The sequence below is a fragment of the Podarcis muralis genome, chromosome 15 (assembly GCF_964188315.1).
Source record: "Podarcis muralis chromosome 15, rPodMur119.hap1.1, whole genome shotgun sequence".
Lineage (NCBI taxonomy): Eukaryota > Metazoa > Chordata > Lepidosauria > Squamata > Lacertidae > Podarcis > Podarcis muralis.
In genome coordinates this window covers 33,115,636-33,139,429 of record NC_135669.1, presented here as the reverse complement: position 1 = coordinate 33,139,429, position 23,794 = coordinate 33,115,636, and the positions used below count along the sequence as shown (strand labels likewise).

The window sequence follows — 23,794 nt, the reverse complement described above, 5'->3', positions numbered from 1 at the left end:
TACTCTTTTAACCCACTCTTATAAAAGGCAAGTGCCCATGGCCATCAACCCCAAGGATCTCCGCTACTAAAGCACACACCGTACATATAGCAAAGGGCACTACTACTGCTTGTGATAAAGACACCCCTGAGCTCCATTTGCAAACAAACCACCACCCCCAACACCCGTTTAGAACACCCTACTAAAAGCTGCCCTATTGTCCGCTGCAGGCTGTATTGACTAATTAGAGCTGAACAGGCTTGTGATAATGCTCAGCTCCTGATAAGAATTTCTCAAAGCTTCCTAGGTCGATTTCTTTGGCTCCCAGCCAGGCATGATTACATAGTCATTCCACTACACAGCAATACACAGCCATTCCACTACAGAGCAATGAAGCACCGCAAAGAAGATCAAGAAGCCATGCCTGATCCAGAAGAACCCAAATGGTTTGCTTCCCCGCCAACGCACACAAAGGCAAACCATCTTAGTTCAAATATTTTTAATCACAGGAGCAATCCTTGGTCAGAAAGTCTTCGCCTTAGGCTTGGCTGTCCGCCAGGATGATATAATCATTCTACATCCTGAGGGCTGCACAAAAAAGGAAGGTGCTTGAAACATAAGAACCTGCTAGGGTGACTTGTGCAGTGGAGACCAGAGCCAACTTTGATCTTTCTTGCATGAAACTACAATGACTTGTTCCTGATGAAGGGGCCTGTAGTGCCTACGGTTCTAAGAAAACTCAAGACAGGATTTTCCTCTAAGATAAAAATTAGTTTTTCATCTGTCTCCACATTTGGTTAATAGACAGATGGAAGTCAGCAAGAACCACCTGCTGAGAGCTATGGTGAATTATAGCAATGTTGTGTTCACAAAAAATAGCTTAGCAGTAGATAATGGGAGCAGGAAAGTGCCCAGTTCAAATCTGATCTCAGTCTTGGTACACACATAATGGTGGCTGATCAACTGGCCATAGCTGGTGATAGTTGACATTCTGAATCATCAGTGCTATGGTTTGGCATTATGTGGACGAGCCTGTACTTCCACACATCCTTTCTCCTCCCTTGTGTATTCTGCTTCCACTTATTACTTCCAGTTCACTGGCAGACCATAGTTTACCATTACATCTGATTTGGGCAAACTATGGTTTGGCACAAAACCAAGGAAAGAGACAAAACTGGATAAATTGGATATATGAAAATAGAGGGCTTGGTGTCCAACCATGGTTTGGCATCATATCCGAAATGACCCTCTAAGGAGCCATGCACTCCACTTCCTTCTCACACAAGGACTCTTTGCTCTCCCCATTTGAGACAGGAATGGTTAGAGTGCTAACTGACTCTCACTTATATTTTCAGTAATCATAGTACGATACAGTTTGCAATCATTATCAAAAAATATTTAGCAAGGGGCTGTTTGCACAATGCTGTTTGCTGTTTGAAGAGCCAGCCAATACAGACTATCCAGTTGCCCTTGCGAGATATTCCATCCCCCCAGGGCCTCAAACATCTGGTAGTATACTAGGTAGAACAAACTGGAGGGTGCTATTCCCCCATTTAGTCACAATGGAACCATTGAAGGGCAGCATTTAAAACAGACTCAGCTCCAACATCTGTAGCCAGACTAGTGATGTAAGGTGAGAATATTCGAGAATGAGAATGAGAATACTCTCGAGAATATTCTCTGCTAGAAAATTCTCCGGAGAATATTCTTCACAAACTGTAAATTCTAATGTAAGAGCCAGTTTTACGACCCACATTCTAAAAATCTAGTAAATAGTAAGTCAAGCTGTGATATTGCCAGTGTAAGTAATGAATAATGGTTTTTTGATCCAGTTACATTACTGGGCATTTGAGTTTGGATTTGATATCCCACTTTATCACTACCCTAAGGAGTCTCAAAGCGGCTAACAATCTCCTTTCCCTTCCTCCCCCACAACAAACACTCTGTGAGGTGAGTGAGGCTGAGAGACTTCAGAGAAGTGTGACTAGCCCAAGGTCACCCAGCAGCTGCATGTGGAGGAGCGGAGACGCGAACCCCAGATTACGAGACTACCACTCTTAACCACTACACCACGCTGGCTCTCTCTTTTTTTAGTTTTAAAAATGCTATTCATTTAATTTGATGAACATGTATGTATTTCAACCATATGTAATAGCCTTTTTTTCTATTTTGGTGTGACCTTATTCTTAGCTATTCTATAACCTTGGCCATTCAGTGTGATTTTTTTTTTTTTTTTTTTTTTACAGAAAGTAGCTTTAATGCTTTATTCACTTGAAGTACCTAGGCCTATACAATTACGTGTAACAGGATCTGAGGTAGCCTTGATTTAAACAGTTGACGTTTCTATATTTTTATTTAGGGCCATTAACTGGTTTTTGCAGTGCCATTCAATGGTACAAGGTGCCATTTACCAGAGACTGACACACTGAAATATATTATATTATTTTGGTTGCTATCTGAACAAGTCTACCCATGAATAAACATGTATATTAACTAATTATATCATTTTCAATGCATTAAAATGAATATTCTCTTATTTTAAATGAAAATTCTCTAATATTCTCATTAATTGAGAATATTCTCCAAAAGATTATTCTCGAGAATTCAACATCACTAAGCCGGACAGAACCCCCTCCACCCAGAGCCTTCATGGGCTACCACTGCCAAAGAAAGAAAGAAAGAAAGAAAGAAAGAAAGAAAGAAAGAAAGAAAGAAATGCTCCGTACTTTCACCAAAATATAATATAACAAGGTGGAATACAACAGAAAAGAATAAAATCAAGAAAATAACCATGAAAACATAATTTAAAACATCTATAAATACTGATAGATTTAAAAAGTAAGTTTATATTGTAAATGCCTGTCTAAACAATAGTTTGCAAAAGATTTCTAAAAGAAGGGAGGGAATTCTTTGTACTAGTAGGGAGCTCAACAGAGTAGGGCCCACCATATTCAAGGCATGGTTCCTTGTGAAAGTCCCAAGGCTCCCAAGATCAGAGAATTATTGCTCCCAGTGACTTTTGAAAAAGGCTTATATGTGTTCACAACAAAAACCTATTTTTCAAACATTTAATATGCAAAAGTCGCAGACAGAACTGTATGCACAAGTCAGAGTTTCCATAAAACTGCCCTGTCAAGAGTGCAAGAGGCTCTCCAATCCAAGCCTGAAAGCTGCAAGCGCTCTATTTCAGATGTACCTGCAATAGCTCTATAAAGGTGGAGAGATGCAGCTGGGGGTGGGGAAGAGAAGGAGAAGAGGAACAGGGAGTAAGTCAGCTGGTATTGCCAAACAGGGGCAAAAACTAGTGCACATCAAATCTTACTAGGCACTATAGTAACCAACCTAGGTATCGCCAAATACACTAAGGAACAGGTCGATTTGGCCACACACAAAAATATCTATGCATGAATACATGCTATGAGTAAATGCTCTAACACAACAGAAGCAATTTTCTTTTGAGATATGCTCGCTATCTCACCAGCTTCAGTTTAATATAGTCATAAAATAAGCACTGCTCACATATGCAATGAAAAATGAGCATAATAAAAAGTTGCTTATGATCACAGCCCAAAAAGACATATACTCCGAGAGCCTCTAGTGATATTTCTCACTCCAACAGATCCCCATTAGATGAAGAACTATCACTAACGACTCTAGAAGGGAGCCAGGGGTGTGGAAGGTCAGGAAGGATTTGGTGCTCCTACAGCATTTTAGAGGATTCAAAGTGCTACACATACATTCCCCCAATACTGCTTGCAACAGCTCTGCAAGGTTCATGGAAAGCTGCCTTATAGTGTGGCACAACCTAGCTCAGTTATTGTCTACACCCTAACTCATGGTGGCTCTCCTGGGTTTTAGGCAGGGGTCTCTCCCAGAGATGACCAAAGCATGGAAAACATGTACACTACCACTGAATTATGACCCTTTCCCTGTCAAAAGCTGAAGAACCAGAACTCCCCACACTATAGGACTAGCCACCCACTCTTAACTACTGAGCTAACTACCAGTATGACTATCCATATATTGCAGGCAGGATCTGAGGCCAAGAGAGAGAGAATGGCTTGCCTAAGGCCATCTAGTGAGTTCATGGCTAAATTGAGATTTGACTCCAGAGATCTCCGCTGATAGCAAACTCTGAGGCACTGTGCTACATCAGCTCTAAATGTGTGTTCAACCCCTCAAAGTTTACTCAATTGACCCCAAACTCTTCCTTGGGACATTTTTTTCCAGCGCAAACAACGAAGCAAGTAACTGCCCAGATTTGGTCATGTGTTTGTGGCATGCATACCAAGTGCATTCAGAAGGTACAGTGGTACCTCTGGTTAAGACCTTAATTCGTTCCGGAGGTCTGTTCTTAACCTGAGGTACCACTTTAGCTAATGGGGCCTCCTGCTAATTTCTGTTCTCATCCTGAAGCAAAGTTCTTAACCCGAGGTACTATTTCTGGGTTAGCGGAGTCTGTAACCTGAAGCGTATGTAACCCGAGGTACCACTGTACTTAACTGCCCCCACTTCCCAAGCTTGGTGACTGATTATATGTTCACCCTACTAGCACTGTGCTAACTAGAAGGAATTAAACCAAAAACACCACCTCTTGTTTTCATCCAGAAGAAGGGGGAAAAAAGAGGCCAGAAACCTTAATGAAGCTTTAGTTAACATGCTAAAGGACACAGCAGGTTATCTCTTTCTGGATCTCTTCCTGGGCCACACTCCCTATTGCCAGGCTATAGCCCTTTCCAGGCTTGCTCTGTGTTCTCAGCAAGTGCTTATGGCTGGCTGGAATGTGTCCCTGAACTGAGATAGTTCCTCAATCGCCTGGATGAAGAGATGGGCTGGGGGGGGGGGTGTAACCAACTTTACAAAGGTAAGTGTCACGTTTTTGCCTCTCGCCTCACCCACCACTAGCATGTGGTACCTGAAAGGGGGCCCATAAGGGAAGGGTGCCCTCGAGCTGAAGAAGGTTCTCTATCCTGGCATTTGGGCAGAACTAAACTTCCAAAAGTATTCCAGAATTTCTCTTAACAGAGAGCAAGATAACAAGTCCTTGCCTGGATACTTGCTGACCAAATGTAGAATGCTGTGCAATTCTAATCCTTCAATTGCATACACAATATACTGCCTCAATTTCTGCCCTTGTTCGATCTAAATACAGCAGCAGAAAACCCATCAGCTTAAAAATAGTTGTGTGCAGCAAGTGTACACAAAATGGTCAGATCTTCTATAGAAAGGTTACCAGACTCGAGATTCATTTCAAGCCAATTAAGGAACAGGAGTATGGAAACTTGACGTCAGAGTTATTCCTAATTACAGAACTCACTAAAGCACGGTCTGTACTTCTGCTGGAACCAAGAGTTACATGTTTATAGTACTGTAGTGTTCTAACCCAAAAGTCCATTCACCGGATCAAAACAGAGCATAATGTACACTGTAAGGGACTCTGCAGAGTTCACAATAGCATGAAAACAACTCACAAATGACTGGCATACTAATCGATTGCCAAGTCTACTGTTTGCCTTTCTTAACAAACAAACATCAAATATTCCATTGTCAATAAAATTTGCATATAGATTTGGGAGGGATGGGGGGGGGAGAGCAAGGTACTGTGACACCTTAAAGACAAACAGACATTGTGGTATAAGATTTTGTGGGCTACAGCACATCCCTCACATCTGATGAAAAGAGCTCTAATAAATAAAAGCTTATATACCACAGTAAGTTCATCCTTATGACAGTTCTTTTTGCTACAAAAGACCAACATAGCCACCCCTCTAGAATTTGTGCAGAGCACTACTTTTACAAGATCATAGTGTAGTGTAGTCCATTTTATACGTTCCTTTCCAGCTCTGGTGCCCAATTTCCCACAGCCTGTCAAATTGCCTTCTGTGTTCTGCGAAAAGTGCAGACATGAAAAAATTAGCATGGAACAGTGCAATTCTGTCTTCAGTAAAGGACTAAAGGGCTTGCTCACTAAATCCAGTAAGATTTTCCTGATAGCAATCAGATTTTCCTGTGTAAAAAAATGCACACCTCATCAAGTGAGAAAACACATCAAACATGGTAAATAGGTGGCTTTAAAAGACACTCTTGTTACCAGAGCACCATCAACTGTCAGAAAAACAAAAAGCTTATATGTTGTCTGACTTTTGAGTTGTTTCTGTATTCTGTAGCAACAGAGTGCCCTTTCCACCTTAAAAAGGGGAAAGAATGCTTGCAAGAGAATCTGTTGTACTTCCTAAGAAGTGCACAAACACAGAAAAGGAACAGTGACTTAATATGAATGACAATGAAAATTCTTTCAGATTTTTGCCCTGCATACATCTTCTCTCCAAAAAAAGTTGCAGACACTATTATTGCAACCTCACATTTGTGTATCTTATGATATGTACTATAACTCCCAAAAGAACTTCCTATTAACTACAAATTGAACACCTGACTCCTACAAATGAAAATATTTGCAAAACCAATACTTGACTCTTAACGGAAGCTTCATAAACTCCCCGAATTAGCACCTCCATTATTAGTTCAAAGCAATCCCCCCCCCCCCCGCCGCAAGTGTTACTTATTAAGATTTTCAAATCACTCCATCTACTATAGAGGCAACTATAGCTGATCACCTGGCTATAGTAAAATTGTGCCCCATCCACAAAAACTCAATGGTAAAAATTCAGACAGCAAGATGGTAGAAACAGGGCTAGGAAAATCACTGGTTTGCTTATTACCTCAAGCGTCTAAAATCCTAGCATAACACCTACATGCATAATGAAGCTATTCTTTGATTTTGAAGCTTTTAGCACACAGTGCCTCAAGCCTTTGTGGAACAGGTGGGTTAAACATTAAAATGGACAAATAAGACAGAGAGACAGAAACTACCAGTGGTAAGTTCCTCAGGGCAGGGACATGTCTAGGGGAAGAGGACTGGCGTATACAGTTCTGTGATACACCATGTACATTCCTGCCTGAAACCCCGGAGAGCTGCTGCCATTCAATGCAAACAACACTGAACCAAAGGGGCCAATGGTCTGACTCTGTATTAGGCAGTATCCTAAGTCCCTAATCATTTCTCAAAAAAAGGGGGGGTGCTGCTAAGACATTCAAATTTCTTAATCTTAAACACAACCAGAGTTCAACACCCACTAAGTATATTGCCTACCACACACGCCCAATTTCAGATGTGTCTAAGCCCTTCATAGTTATTCAGAAAAGGTCAAACAATACTTTGCCAGATATACTGTAAAACTATATTCTCTGGGATAGGAACTCTAGATATTGTTCTTTAAGTTATCCCAAGGAGGAGCAGTTGTTCTCCGCTTGACCTACTATCGGATGGACTCTCAGCTCAGGGAACAACTAGATGCAAAACAGAAGGTCCAAGATTATGATCTTCTGTGTTTCTTTGTTTAAATTAACAGCAGCAGTCCACCCAGGCAAATTGGGATCATGACTACAGTGCTAGGAATGGAAGGTAAATCCTGTGCCCTTTCCATTTAAAATCATGCAACATCTGTTAAGGTTTTCCCCGGGGCAAATAGTGTATTGTGAGGGGGGTCATGATACAGAGGAAAATCCTGCCCCCGGTGCCAGAGTCGTAATCTAATGTGAGTGGCAGTTTTATTTAAATTTAATGGAGATTCTAACTCTGGATCACCCATATCACATTTAGTTAAGGCCAGTGTTTCCCTACCTTTTTCTCTCACTTGAAAATTACTGAGGGTCTTGGTGGATCACTTAATAATTGCTCTGCCTGTTATAGCACTTATAATATGCTATGCTGGGTGCTGCGTAGGTTAAAACTGTATTTTACAGACACGCTAAGGACCATCTGAACAAAGCTCACAGACCACTGGTGGTCCACAGACCCCGGTTTAGCCCTTAGAAGTTGCAACATTAGCATTCACCATTTTTTATACATGCCTGGCAGTTTTGATAGTAAGAAACAATATCTGCTTGCAGCATTAAATGTTGTGCCCTTAAGTATTACTGTATTCCAGACTTAAGCAGTTGCACATGCATCTTATAACAATGCCGTGCGTGGGGTGGGGAGGAATCAAAAGAAAAAAGAAAGGAAGCGTCACATACTATCCTCTAAAACAGCAAATTCTGCCATCACCTGATTTTTAGTCATAGTGCTTCAGTGTCAACACTGATAACAAGTTGCTTGCAACATCTTCTAACAGTCATTTGTTAACAACATGGAAACTATTGGCAGAAATTACAAAGACACCCTTTTCTCCTCCAAGGTATTCTCCCTTCCCACGCTTCCTCTGAAGCACTAGAAGTAGCCAAACATCACTCCAGGACAGCTGTGGAATCCAGTGCTAAGGTGACATGGGAGAAATTCATCTCTTGAACCTCTGGTGGGCCAATGCAATAAGCTCACAGTGTAATCCTATGCATGCCTAGTTAAAATTAAGCCCCACAGAATTCAATCAGATCTACTTCCCACTAAGTGTGCGTAAAACTGTAGACTTAATGTTCTTTTGAGAACTATCTTGAGATAATGGAGACTGTACATCAGATCATTCCCAATATAACCACGTCTGACTCTTGATTTAGAACCCAGTCCCATTTTAGAAACTAGTATTCAATGAAACACCATTTGTCTTAAAGTTTTATTGTACTATATGACTTGGTCTTTAAGGTGCTACTGGAAGGAATTTTTTTTGTTTTGACTATGGCAGACCAACACGGCTACCTATCTGTAACCAGTTTTAGACTTTGAATAAAACACCCCTGTTCTTCTACCACATTTAAAACCCAAAACATTGCAGTTGTTTTAACTCAAAAGAGAATGAGAGTGAGAGATGGCACCACACATGGGCCAGGGTTCAAATGCCTTAGGCCAGTCACACACCCAGCCTATTTTGGTGAAGATAAACTGAAAGGATTGAATGTAGATCACCTAGAGCTCCTTAGAAGGGTGAGACGCAACAACATCAATTAAATACAAAACAAGAGCATACGAAGCATCAGACCAATGGTTCATCTAACTGCTCAGTCTCCCTTTTTTCCATGGTGGCCAACCAGACACTTCTGAGAAGCCCACAAACAGAAAGTGAAGATACATAAGAAAGAACCTTGAAATCAGAGAATAAAACCTATGGAGAAACAGCTAAGGCTGCACACACATTCTCCTGCTATCAAAGTAGTTAAAGAATACTATGTAGGAATAACTACACAAATATCACATTTCATGAGTTCCCTGTGAAAATCAACTAAAAGTATACCTTTATTCTTCTATCACTTTAGGCTGGATCACACATCCCTTTTTTCTTGCACACAGACAATTGAAGCATCACAGCATGTGAACTGGTTAATAGAAGCAGGAGCAGTCCCTGAGATAGTAACTGCTTGGGGAAAAAATGTTATACCAAAAAGTTGCCAGTGACTATCTTCATGGACTTCGTACATTGTATTCCACCAGGGGAACAGAAGCACACTAGTGGCCAAAAACAAATCAGGAGTCAGGACTGCTCACAAGTAAGTGAAAAATATTGTTGTGCACCAACCTTTTAACCTCTGCTAGATGTAGGTGCAATTAATTGGTTACAAACTCACTATTATTGGTCACAGAAATGGCCCCCCAAGAGTGAATATTACATAGTGTATAATCAACACTATAAATCTATTTGAGTTTTTTACACTGAATATAAAGCATGTCTCTCCTCTGATAATCCTGGGGACTGTATTCGGATGAGGGTACTAAGAATTCTGTTAGTACCTTATCAAGTCACTCACAGAATTGCAGTTGCCCTGGTTCCCTGTGTAGATATGCTTTCATTGTTTTGCTCATGGAAGTAGTCAAACAGCATAAATTGGGCAAGTGAGAAGAGATTCTCTTTTACACCTAATAAATATTCATTTTGCATTTTAATAAGTTACAATGTTTTTCACTGCACAGGTAAGGTTGTCAACCTGCTTTTCTGCTTTCTTGTCAACTTCAAATATTTCACTTTTAGGTTTTGGCAGTATTCTGTACCTACAAAACAAAAAAAATTCCTTCCAGTAGCACCTTAAAGACCAACTAAGTTAGTTCTTGGTATGAGCTTTCGTGTGCATGCACACTTCTTCAGATACCCCTTCCCCACCCACCTCATCTCCTCATGAACCTTTCCCTTTGGATTTGTTTTCCAACTAGCTTGCTTTTGCTGGATACAGCCATCTTTAAGTCCCCTTATTTCCCAATAATGAGATATACTCTGAGAGAAGTACACTAGAGCAGTTAAGGTGGAAATGGTTGTGTGAACAAGGGCAAACATTCTTCTGTTCCAGGACCCCTGCAATTCCTACTGGCTCAGGGCTGGGGTGGCAGCTGCTGTCAGATGAGAAAGGAGGGTCTTGGCCCTGCTCCTTTGCCTTTAGAGGCCAGGGAGGGGGAAGCAGTCCCACTGGCTCCTTGCCCTGCCCCATCAGTCCCACCTCCACTATTGGCAGCAGACCCAAACCCCTCAGAGAAGAGCATACCTCCACATACACCAGTCTTGTAGGGAGAAGTTGCATTGTGTGTGAGCATGCTATGCCTCACTTTTAAAAGCTGGCAGGAGGGGTGTGACCGTTTGTAAAGAGGTCTTCATAGCTTTCATCCCGCCTCAGACTCCTGATGCTATTCTTGAACTATGTAGCCATGCCTTTGGCGATCTGTGGCTTGACCTGTACTATTGAAGCCTTGAATACAGCTTCCTTACTTTCTCGGACATTAAAGAGATTCTGTTGTACTATTTGGGATGGAAGCCTTGACAGTCACTCCCACAAAATTCTCTTATTAAGCTTGTTAATTAGAGTTTGCCACTAAAGGTATTAATTTGTTAAAAATGGAGCACAGAGGAAGAAACAAAAAAACACAGATCGCATGAAGTTAATATCCGACTACCCAGAAGGAACTGAGAATTACCTGTTTTAGAAAGCAAATTCACCAGGAGGAGAAACACCACCATTTTCTAACTCTTGACAACTAATGCCTTATTTCAGCACCTGTATCAAAAAGCGAACAAGACCCTCTGCAGCAGATGATAATATATCTATGCAAAATGAGAGCTGATGTAAAGGAATGGCCAAAGGCAACTCCACTCATGACAACTGCTGCAGGTAACAGTGCGAGACCAGTGTCTTCTTGTTACTCATTTGCCGCATCTGTGCACATGCATCTTTAAACACCCATGCACATGTTTCTGATATACCTAAGCTAATGAGGATCCCCAGACAGATATATAAAAGCATGTACAATGCCCTCACTTTATGGGATTGCTGTGAGCAAGAAAACAAAACAAAACCTGACTGCAGTCTCCTGCAGCACATCTTCATGTGTAGAGTTACCCTAAGAGGTAGGATGTCCTTGGTTCCAGTTTCATCTCAGGTAGGAACTTGCTACAGATGGCCTTAAGCAATGCACTGTTCTCTCAGCCTAAGCCTGCCCCTCCTATCAGCAATATAATACTGGGTTGCAATAAGGATTACTGAGGCAATCTACACAAAGCACTTTGAACATTCTGGGAAAGGACTATATAAATTTCAAGTCTTAATTGTATCCAATTCTGGGCAAACTGCTTTTTAAAAAAATTCCAAGGCAAAAAAATATCAAAACATTCCCTGTTTCTCTGCATATGAAACACCCTACTTATGTTGGGGAAGATAGTTCTGTTATATTGAAAGAAGAACTGGAATCTGTGGACTTCTTTCCAACTGCAGCAACATCAGGAACTAGAGACATCCTTGAGTGCCATGGCCCAGCATTTTAACTGTCCACTTAAGTATTTAAAAGCCAAGCTCATCACCATGGCATTCAAGTGCCTCCAGGGTTCTGCCTGCACTACCAAGTTTATTATTAATCCAATGACTACCCCCTCCAGCCGTTATTAAACACAATTTGGCAACCAGTTACTATGTCAGCAGTGTTCAATACCCAATTTAGAAAGTGCAATTGTCCTAGAGCAGAGCTGGCTGGCTATTGCTCACTGAACAGTTCTGGTTTCCAAGAGAAGGGATATGTTTCTCATCCTTGGGCCTTCAGTGTTCCTTTCCAACCCCACAGAAAATGTCTGTACAGAAAGGCTTGCTGAAGGCCTTTATTTCAACAAGCATATCCCCCAAAGAAAAGGTTTCCCACTCCAGTCCCAGAACGATGCTGAAAGTACCTTCCTCATGTAAAGAAAGTTTTGATCAAAAATAAAAGGAACATTGAATATGTCAGGCCCAACAAGATGGTATGAATTAGCTGAAGAGCATCAGCCAGGCAAAATGGGAAGGCCCTCACCATCCACAGGGCCATTTGCAGCCCACATAACTGAGCACACAACAACCAATCCACTGCTTCAGCATAAATGTTTACGAGCTCCCATCCTGAGAATAGAAATAAAATCAGACAAAGTTCTGCTTCAAATTAGTTTAGATTGGATAACTTAACTCCAGGACAGACCACCTGTGTTGATGGAGAAAGCACATATTATTTGGACCCAGGTTCAAATTCCCACTCAAGTCATGAAGCTTAATGGACAGGCCTTAGGTAAGCCAAACTGTCTCAGCCTAGCTGAGCCTATAGCACTGTGGGACTGTGGGAAAGCACAGAAGCCGTAAAGCTATTTATGTGCGTAGAACAGGATATAACTGTTCTGTTAACCACAAAGTTCCCACAGAAGCCATGATTCTTCCCTGAACCAAGGACACGATTCACATTCTTAGTAGCATCCAGATCCCCAGATGAAAACGCAACATACACAAGTACTTACATGAGGTTAAGAGGGAGATTACATACTATGAAGCAGTGTATCTCCAACACTGGGGGTTGCCTGGAGGTGGCATTAAACAAATCCAGAGGTGACATTTGTGACACAAGGAAGAGGCGCTTGTGTACAAAATCATACTTTTAGAAGCTATTTCATCTGAGGAATGGGCAACATGTGGCCCTCCAGATGCTGCTGGACTTCAACTCCCATCATTCCTAGCCATCATGGCCACTGGTCAGGGATGATGAATGCTGTAGTCTACCAACATCCGGAGGGTCATAGGTTGCCCACTTTTGCTATAGATCATCATAGTTGCAAAAAAGGTAAGGAATCCAGACAAGCAATCTCCTTAAGTATGGTCTCAAAGGTGACACCTGAGCTAAATTTGGGAATCCATTCCATCACTAAGGCACTCATATTGCCAAGTGCAAGGTGTGAGTCCATATACAGGATGCCATTCTGTAACAACTGGAAACAAGCAGAGACAGGAGCACAGATAATGAGAGGACAGTCCAAAGTCTATGGCGGCAGGTTACCCATAAAACAACTGTGCCTGAAGCTAATTCAGGCCCACCCATCTGTTTACCAGGGATTCAATAAGTTTCCTGGTTTTCTTGGCAAGCTGGAATAGCAAAAAAGAGGAATGAGAGAGGCATGCGAAAGAACCTGGCTGGCTGGTGAGCCCTATCAGGCTGGGTGGAACATGACTTACACAGGCTGGACTATCCTGGATCGGGAGCTGGTAGCGCCCAAGAGATCTATGGAGCAACAAGGAAAGTTATGCAGCTTCCAAAGCTTTCTATGCTGACGGGGGCTTCTGCCACTACACCAACAGAGCTTGCACCCCAATCTAACAGAGAAGCATCTGATAAGACCCTAAAATGTTTGAGAAGTGCTTGTCTGGAATAGCTGTCTCATGAGTAAGCCTTTGCCGTTTTATAGCCCTGGCCAGGCTGACTCTCCCATAACAATGGTGAGCTCATGAAACGGAGAGCAAACAAGGATGTGTCAGTCCCACACTATGCTGTTGGCTTTTTAAAAATTCACGCTGATACGATCTTGAGTGTAGGAGCCTGGAGCTGTATATTACGATGTAGAAGGAGACTGAAGAGCTGCACACCTTCCTCTCGCTGTCAGGTGTCTGGAGGAGCAGTTTCCAGTAGGAAGCCTGCATACCCATTCTAGTCTCTCAACAGAAAAGTTTCAGATGAATTCCTTATAGGTTTTCCCAGGATATAAAAAAGGGTGGAGTGGTGGTTTAGAACCAATATAGTCTTCTAGTTAGTTTCAAACTGTGGCTAGAGCCTCAGGAAAATTTCTACCTGACAGAGCACAAGTTGCAGTCAGCTACTTATAAACTTCACAAACTTCTGCAAATGGAATAGAGAAGGGGAGTGGGGGAAGACAGAGAGAGTGGGCAATGACTTACTAATGATTCCCTCTATGCAAGATTCCCTCCTGCATGAACTATGGTTTTATTAAAATGATCCAAATTTGAAACCAGATCCTCCAATATCTAAATCCCAACCAGATATTGTTTTTCCCTTCTAGTTCTTTAAGCCCATAAAAGGAAATCTGAATGCCAATCCAGACAACTTGATAACTCAAAGCCACTGAACTGACTGAATTTTTACTTCAGTGGAACTATCTCAGCATAAGAATAGCAAACCATGGTTTGTGTCATACACCAGTCTGTAACTGAGGCACCACATGTGAAAAGTCTTCCATACGCCTATCATGGCTACCAATTCTAACCACAATTGCAAGAGCCCCTTCGTTTCAGCCATCCTGTTTCATTGTATTCAAACAATGAGAGAACTACAACCTCACTTGTGTGGGCAGAGATATACCCCATTGCTGAGGGGTAAGAGTTGTGGGTGACAGAAGTAGATCAGGGCGAAGCAGCCAAGCCAAATAACAAGGAAAGAAAAGTGCCTGGCAGCATTTATTTTCTTCTCCTGCTTTGGTTGCTCAAGAAAGAAAGAGGTGTTGCCAGAAAGGTGTGCAGGGGCAACATCACCCTCTCCTCCTTCAAATCACAGGGCAAGGAGAGGAGTCGAAGACAGCTAGCCAGGAGATAGACCATAAGAGGTTCTCAGAACCAATAGCCAATACAAGGTCATAGAGGCTTCTGTGAATACTGTGACTTGTACAGAGGGTGGCAATTGTTTTCTATACAAGGTAATCAACAAAGTTTTATTCAGAGCAGAACGAACGAAGTTTGTGGTCCTAACCGTCAGGTTCAGTAATTTCCATGTATACTCTAAGTAAAACAAAGTTGCAAACTTAGTTGTCTGTCATTTCTACAGGTAGGACAGTAGCATCCTGTCTTCCAGTGAGACAGCCAATTAAGGAAAAAAGCCTGGATACACAACACCTAAGACAGATAAATACGAACCATTTTGTGTACAAATTTAATAATCAAACAGAACTCTCCGCCAGTATTGCCAGAAGGTTTCAAGAAAAACCCAGCACTACTGAGAACAGGGTCACATTTAGTTTGACAAAAACAAGATTGAAGTTTACACAAATGTGTCAAACCGAGTTTTACAGTAGGCACAGGAATTAAGCTGAGCTATTTTTACAAAGCAAGAACAAAAACAATTTATCAATCTGCCATTTGGCTGCATTCTTTGCTAAAATTTCCATATGTTTAAACTTTGAGATGATCATTTTAATCAATAAATAGTAGTTCAAGCGTCATGATTTCCCCCTCCATGAAAACCATATTTCTATAACTACCTCTGCAGTAGCAAACAAAACATTTTGGGATAATTCTCTTGGGATTTGCAAACTTTTCCATTCAGAACAATTACGACGCACACAGGCAAAAGTGAGCTCAGCTACAATTAAAGTTGTCAGACCATGTTTAACTACATCTTAATCTAATCCATTTTATTTTATACAATCCTGCATCTGGATCTCATTTCCTGAATTCCTGTAGGTATTCTGGGTCACTCTTACAAACCCTTTCAAGTAGAGAAAGTTCAGCCAAGTCTACCTTAATCCAAAACTTTAAAAAAAAAACATTGGAAGAAAAAGAGCAAAGCAAGGAGATATTTTACCCTATCTCCTAATCCTTCTGGAAATCAAAGAGCACTAGTATTTTTCATCAGACAATGGACAGTAGTTAAACAGCACATTACATTTGTCACCCCCAGAGTACTTTTCAAGGGTTAAGCACTTCAGTTCTTGTAGAGCAGCACAATCATCCCCCCCCACCTGCCCAAAGTTTTTCTATCATTTCTCAGAGCAATATACACCTCAATCCAGCACTCTGCCCTTCACACAAACACACACACCACCTTTAACTCTACTTCAGCTATGCCAAACATCTCTGTAAGCATTACTTCCGGCTCCTTCAGCTCTCAGCTTCAACAGGGACATTGGCTGAGCAGACTACCCAGCAGGGGATAGAAGAAAGGGAGGGGAAAGACCAGCTTTCTAGCCAAATTAATTTTCACGTCAGGCACTTAAAGAGGCTGGACACAATTTCCCTGGTACAGATCAGCCAATCCATACTGCAAGAGAACATTGATCGACAGGGAAGGCACCTATTAATTTGGTGCTCTTCCCCCTTTGCCGTTCGTATTTATTTATATACATATATAAATATTACACGCACACCTGAGCTGCTTTATGGAACAGTGCATCTGCAATCTCATCAGGGAAACACACACCCAAACAAGGCAAGAAATGTTTAGCATGTTTGTTCATTCTCTCCCTCACCCTTCTCCTAATATTACTCCTGAGCATGTTTTTTAAAAAAAGGCCAAACAAGAGTTAACACACTGAAAAGTCTTGAGGTGAAAGGGTGAGGATGGATATTGTTGTGGAAATGGACTTCCCATGGCCAGTCAGCCAGGCCTTGTCAACACCACTAAGGACTACAAAGAGATAAGGAGGTAACACCAGCATTTATAGCCCCCAAAACAAATCAGCATGGAGCCCAAATTCCATGCAGGATGACAGCAAACAAAGGAGTAACTACCATACATTCAGGTGTGGGGTTGCCTAAATACACGACAGGTAGCCAGGAGCTTCTACCCCATGTAAAATAAAAGTAAGTCATATCCCCAAGCAAACCCAAAGCCAGAACTAGAGAGAGAGACTGGAACTTTGCATAAACACCTTCCCCAAGCCAGACAGGTCTTCTGGAAGACAAAGGACTTCCTGACATACCCACCACTGCCATCACTGACACCAAAAGCAGGTCTCTCACCCATCTCAACCAAGGCTTAAAGGAGCACCTCCCTTATCCTCCCTGGATGCCCAGCATCAGGTTCAAATCCACAAGAATGGGGAAAGAGGGGTGGGATGCAAAAGAAGGGGAGGAAGAGTTTGGGGAAATGGGCAAACACACACACACACACACACACACACACACACACACACTCTTACAGATGTAAAATGTCTGAAGGGGGAGAAAGAAAAAAAGGAGGCCATGCCTGCCCAGGTGTGAAGTGACACAGAATCCCTTTCTCCAAACTGCAAAAGGGAACACCAAGACAGTACAAGTCCCTTTAGAAATGGAAAGGGGAACCTGTGTGTGAGGAAAGCAATTCACAAGAACACACACACAACATCAACAACCCCTACATTTGAGGGAAATGGAAAGCAAATGGGAACAGCGCACCACCGGCCCAAAAAACGGGAGGACTCAACAGGAAGCGTATGGGACTAAGAAGCTCTCATGATGACACAAGCATCTCCTTCTCCCTGCAAAACCTTAGATGGCAGAAAAACATGGGGGGTGGGTTTCCAGATCAACCCTTCAGGCCTCAGCAAATTAACGGGGTTGGAAAAGGGTGCCACCCCATCCTCAAAGACAACCTACATAGCAGCAGGAAGGTGGTTCCTTCAAGAGAGACTGAAAGGATCCCCACTCCATCACCTTCAGGGTGGTGGTGGGATCCAGTTAGATGAGTTTGATGGGATAAGAGTTCTTCCGTCCTACCCTCATTCAGATCCATCAAGTATGGAGGGAAGAAGCAAAGGATCCCCTATAGCAAGCTGACAGGATTAAACAAGTCTTCCCCTGACCTTGGATGCTCTCCATTCCCTCACATGCGAACAAGGGAGGAAGAATTTTACCACCCACCCTATCTTTTAAAAAAAACAGCTTCCCCCAACTATGTGGGTGGGAACAAATAAGGAGAGCAGACATCCCTATGAGGCTTGTGAACCCCCTTTTAAAACAAAACTGGGGGATAAGACTGAAAAGAGAGCCTCACAAACACAGTAATTAGCATGAAGCAATGTATACCCCTTTTAAAAACCTACATAATTTGTAAGAGGCAGGCCTAGTTTCTTCAAGAAGGAAGCCAATTAATTCACAGCCTCAGTACCCTCCTGTCTGGAAGAATTGGGGGGAGGGAGAAACATGAAATCCTAGAGCCCAATTTGATAGGGGGGGGGGGGAGAAGAGAGAAATTGACTGAGTGAAGAAGCTAAATCTATCATTAGATAAACCTCACTCCTTTCCAGTCACACGCACTAGCCTAAATATAATCAGAAAATGATGATGTGGGGGAGGGACGTTGTTGGTCAGAGCCTCAACCATAGAGGCAAATGAGAAATGGGGTTCCCCACCCACTGCAGCCCCAAGTTACTGATATGGGGGGGAGCTCTTTTCCTCCATCCCTCATTTTCCTCCTTTCCCAAGCCAGGATCAAAAGTCCTGCAAAGTTTCCCACGAGCTTCAAATTTTGTGCGCACATGCAGTGGGGGGGTGGAGAGGCCAAAAAAGATTCAGAACAGAAGCAGAAATATTTTGCTGGGGGGGGGGGGGCGAGAAACACACAGCGCAGGACACACATGCAGACACGTTCCTTTTCTGCAACATTCTCCCTGCCTCCATGAAACTGGGTGACCAGCTAGGGAGGAGGGGGAAATGCCGGGGGGGGGGGATAGAAAAGAAGGAGGGGGTGTTGGTGCAGAAAGAGAAGAACATGGGAGACCCACACCATTTTTAGGATTATTTTTACATCCCTCCTTAAAGAACTGGGGGACTCTCAAAAAAGGATGGGGTTTATTATTAGTGCGGGTTGAGTTTTATGGTGGGGGGGTACACAAAAGCATAAAAAACCTCAGGAGGGGACACATATACATTTGCAAGCATGCACACCTATTTTGCTGATTGCTTGCATGTCTCAGTCCCTCTGTATAAAACTAAGGAGCTGGTAGAGGGGGAGCATTACTGAAAGTGGGATGGATTTCTGTTTTTGTGGGGAGCAAGATTTTAAAATGATAAACAGCAGACATCCATATGCACAAACGCACATATTTCCCTCTCCTTTACTCTCTTTATAAAACAGTTAAGCGGGTATGGAAGAAGGGGAGAGATTAAAAACAAAACAAGAGAGCCCACACACAAAACTTAAACCAGCTAACACTCCTCCCCCCTTTCCGAAACTGTTCAAAAAGATAGAGAGGGAGGAAGAATTAAAGAAGAGTGTTGTTAGGAGGGGGGGGGTTGCAAAAACAATTAAGAACCGGGGAGAATGGCACGCATACATACACCAGCCTATTACGATGATCTTTCCTCTTTCTAAAACTAAGAGACTGTTCAAAGAGACTAATGGCAGGCACGGAGGGGGGGGGGGTTCCCGCTGGAGGTGTATGGTTGCGGAGGGGGGTGCGCGCAAAAATCATTAAAGATCAATAAGGGAGCACATACAAGTTACTGTTATTTAGTCCCCATTCTCCTAAAAGTAGGCGGCTTGTCACAGAGAGACTTAGTAGCAACAGAAGTGGGGAAAGTGTTAGGAAGTAGAAGGGGGTATTTTTCTTTGGCGGGGTGGGGGGGGGGAGGTTGCAAAACGAATTAAGAAACAGAGTTATCCCTCCTTACAGTTTCTAAAACTGTTCAAAAAGAGGTGGTGGCCCAAAGTGGGGGGTGTTTTTCTTTTTTTCTATAAAAAAAGTGTGGGCTTTTTTCTTTCTTTTTTAGAAAGGAGAGGGTTAGAAAACAACTAGCCCCTTCGGCACCCAAAGCAACCCTAAGCCTTCCCACCCCCCTCAAATAATCATCAAAACCCACCATCCTCATTTTTTGTACTCTTGTTTATAAAACTGGGGCGAGAGAGAGACGGGGGGGAAAGAGGACCCTAAAGAGGAAGAGCGCGGCTCTGTTCCGAGGAGGGGGGCCATTGGGGTTGGGGGTCCGTGTGCCACAGGGCAAGGGGGGTGGGACGGCGAGGGGTGGGGGGTCCGGTGGCCCAAGGCCGGGGCTCCCCCATCCCGGGACAAGCCGCCCCCCGAGGAGGAGGAGGCGGCGGCGGCGGCGCCATCTTGTTGGGATCGATGAATTGAACAAAGAGGATCAATTTCCGATCGCGGCGGCGGCGGCAGCGGCGGCGCCGGGCTTATCGATGGGAGGGAGGCGGCGGGCGGCGGGGAAGCGGGCAGGGGCGGCCGGGCGGGATCCAGCCTTCCTCTGAGGGGGGCGGCGGGGAAAGAAGGGGAGCCCAGGGGAGACGGAGGAGGAGAAGCCGACGCCGCTTCTTGCCGGGACATTTGGGTTTTAATTTTTTTAAAGGGGGGGGGGGAGAGGCAGGTTTCCTTTTCTTCTAAAGGAAAAAAGGGGGAAATGGGGGGGGAGGGTGTCTGAGGGAAGAAGAAGAAAAGGGGGACACGCAAACACACCACACGCACCTCAAGGGGAAAGCGGGGAAAGGGGCGGGTGGGGGGGAGAGATATGGAGGGGGGGCGAGGGGGGGGTGGGGGGCCCGGACGGGAGAGACCCACCCGCGAGCGGACCCCGGAGCCTGACCTGCAGCTGCTGTAAATCAAAGCGCTTCCAATATTGAAACATCGATCCCACATTGGCCGCCATCTTGAGACATATTGAGACAGAAGTGAGCGGCGGATCGAGCGAGGGAGAGAGAGAGGAGAGAGAGAGAGGGGGGAGGGAGGGAGAGAGGGAGGGAGGGAGAGGGGGCTGGAGAGCGCACGAGGAGGAGGAGGAGGAGGGAGCCGGAGAGAGACAGGCAGGCGGGCGGGCAGGCAGGGGGAGAGAAGAGGGGAGGGAGGGAGCGATGCACAGAGAGAGAGAGAGAAAAAAAAAGGAGGGAGGGAGGCCGGCAGCAAAGCGGAACGAGGCGAGGGCGGGCAGAAAACCCGGACAGGAGCGGCAGCGGCCACTCGAGGCTCGCGGAATGGCCGACCCGGCGGCTGGCATGAGGGGGAGAGAATAAAATAGGCACACACTCATATATACAGTATATATGATTTCATTGTAATGGTAACGGTGCAGAGAAAACGAAACTTGGTGACAAAAAAGCGTTTGCGACGATATAGATTGGGTTGATGTTTTTAATGTATATATTATTTGATTTTAATAATAACGATGCAGAGAAAACGAAACTTACAAGTTGGAAGACATATATGTATATATAATTTAATTTTAATAATAACGGCGCAGACAAAACGAAACTTACAAGTTGGAAGACTATATATATATATATACAAGTTGGAAGAATATATATATATATATATATATATATATATATATATATATATATATATATATAATGTATATACAGTATTACTGTATTTGATTTTAATAATAACCGTGCATAGAAAACGAAACTTACTGACAACTTAGAAGACACACACACACACACACACATTTGTGTGTGTGTAATTTTAAGCATAATGGTGCAAATTAGGATTCACTAGGACTATAAGAAAATATTTTTTATTTGATTAATAAAGCCACAGAGAAACAAAACTTCACTGAAATACCCCCCACACACACACACAAAGGCACACACCAAATTATTTTTATTTTATTTATGTGATTTTAATAATAATGGCACAGAGGCATAGAACAGTGACACATTAGAATTCACATGGGTTTGTTGTTCTACTTATTTTATTTTTACATTTTGTACACTACTTTCCATTTTTTTTCTTTGCAGAAGAGCTGCTGCAGCATGCTCTGTATTTGTACATGCTCTGTACTGTAAAGAGTTTCTTCTGGACTTTCTTCTTCTTCTGTAGACTTTTAAATGCTGTTATTTGCGTCTTACACAAAAAGGGAGATAGACATGTGGATAATATACAAGTCATATGCAGATAGAAAAATGCCTGTGACATGCAGGTAATAATGTTGTGTCGATCAAACGATCAAGCTTATCAGCCAGCCCAGATAAAGGTTATAGCCAAAAATAATAGGTAATGTTTTTTATCAGCGCAGTCCTAGACATGTCTCCTCTCCTCGGATCTGTAATGGTGAAACCAGATGCCTTCGTCTGCCCCAGCTGCAATAAAACATGTCTCTCCTGTATTGGTCTCTACAGCCAGAGCAGACGCTGCAACTCTCCAAAGGTTTGGTTGACAGCATACTCCATTGTCTCTTGAGACAGACAGATGCCAACAATAACTTCCAGGTAAATGTTTGTGCGTATGTAGCATAACAGCCTCAGTCCTGGGAGGCCAGGGTTCAAATCCCTGCTAAACCGTGAAGCTCTCAGCCTAACTTACCTCACAGGATTGTTGTGGGGAATAGATGAGGAGAGGGGGAGAACCACGTACTTCAGTTTTATGTCTTATAATGGATAAGAGCTATAGTTACCTTAGTCTTAGTTGTGCAATCCTGTTCCCAAATACCTGCAGGTAAGGCTACATACATGCCATATATTTAAAGCACACACCCCCCCCAAAAAAATATTGGGAACCACATTTGGTTAAGGGTGCCTGGAAGTGGAGTTAAACTACAGTTCCCAATCATCTTTCCAAGGGGTGGGCTTTGAATGTAAGGTGTGCCTGCAGCCTAAGTCTTGTTGAGTTTGATGGGATTTGCTTCTATATAAGCAGGTATAGGATTATTACTCTTAACGCACCACCTTGAAGTAGTCCTCCCAGCGATATTCTGATAATGGTGGGTAGGAGAAAAGGTTATAGAATGTAATGACCGTGATGAGCCAGGAATGTATATTTTCACTAAGTTATGGCAAGGCAGATTAAACAAGGGGCAAGGGAACTAGGGTCACACAGGGTCTGGACCACTTCAGAATGGGTGTAAGAAATCACATGGCATCACAGCATTTTAGAACTGGATGGAAACTTGGAAGTCCTTTAGTTCAGGGCAGTAGCGTTGTGGCAAATTCAGGATCCCTTCATGATAGACACAGGCCCTCACAATCACACCCCCTTCTAAAATTATGCAACCTTCTACACAACAGTCTTAGAATTATGCAATAATAGCATTTGAGGGTGCATTGCAAGGATCAGTTTGTCTTTTAGCTGGACCTACCATTTTCTGGGACGCGGGTGGCGCTGTGGGTTAAACCACAGAGCCTAGGACTTGCCGATCAGAAGGTCAGCAGTTCGAATCCCCATGACGGGGTGAGTTCCCGTTGCTCGGTCCCTGCTCTTGCCAACCTAGCAGTTTGAAAGCACGTCAAAGTGCAAGTAGATAAATAGGTACCACTCCTGCGGGAAGGTAAACAGCGTTTCCGTGTGCTGCTCTGGTTCGCCAGAAGCAGCTTAGTCATGCTGGCCACATGACCCAGAAGCTGTACGCCGGCTCCCTCGGACAATAAAGCGAGATGAGTGCCACAACCCCAGAGTCGGCCACAACTGGACCTAATGGTCAGGGGTCCCTTTACCTTTCCTTACCATTTTCTGGGCATGTTCATGTGCTAGTGTTTCGGAGAGCTCCGATATCTTATTTCTGAGTTACCTGAGGTTATGTTTTTCCTTAAGTTCCATTGTACGCCACAAAGCTTGCACCCCATTCTCTTGAAACTGAAGCTCCTTGTGCTTTCTGTGTTCCTAAATGCTTAGTTTTGGAGCATACAGAACAACATCTCATTCGTGCCCTTCCTGCCCTCCTTCTCCAGAGTGACCCAAGGAGCCTGTCTCCTCACCTCCTTTCACTCCGATTGGCTCCAGTCAGCACAAAGGGTGAGAAGACCTCTTCTCCGTGGCTAAAATGCTGATTGGGTGGCTCTGAAGATTGGGCTCCTGCTGCAGGAATAGCAGTAGGTCTTCAGCTCCCCACAACCCCAGACCACTCCATCTCTGGTCCAGGGACCTCTAGATGTTGGAGAAAACTCCCATCATCCTTGACCACCAGCCCTTGCAGTTGC

The 23,794-nt window shown here is 43.4% G+C and overlaps 1 protein-coding gene across 9 annotated transcripts in view; it reads right to left on the bottom strand.

The window, feature by feature from the left end:
- Positions 1-20,706, bottom strand: part of CUX1 (cut like homeobox 1) — a 261,716-nt gene extending 241,010 nt beyond the window's left edge. For 4 of the 9 annotated variants that reach the window (XM_028707528.2, XM_028707532.2, XM_028707530.2 and 1 more), the window contains exon 1: positions 20,445-20,706. In XM_028707528.2, coding sequence (XP_028563361.2) covers positions 20,445-20,522 — 78 coding nt within the window. In that variant the 5' untranslated portion in view covers positions 20,523-20,706. The remainder of the gene's footprint in view (positions 1-20,444) is intronic. The other 5 variants (XM_028707529.2, XM_028707534.2, XM_028707538.2 and 2 more) reach the window with 4 other exon arrangements.
- Between the last annotated feature and the right edge of the window lie 3,088 nt (positions 20,707-23,794).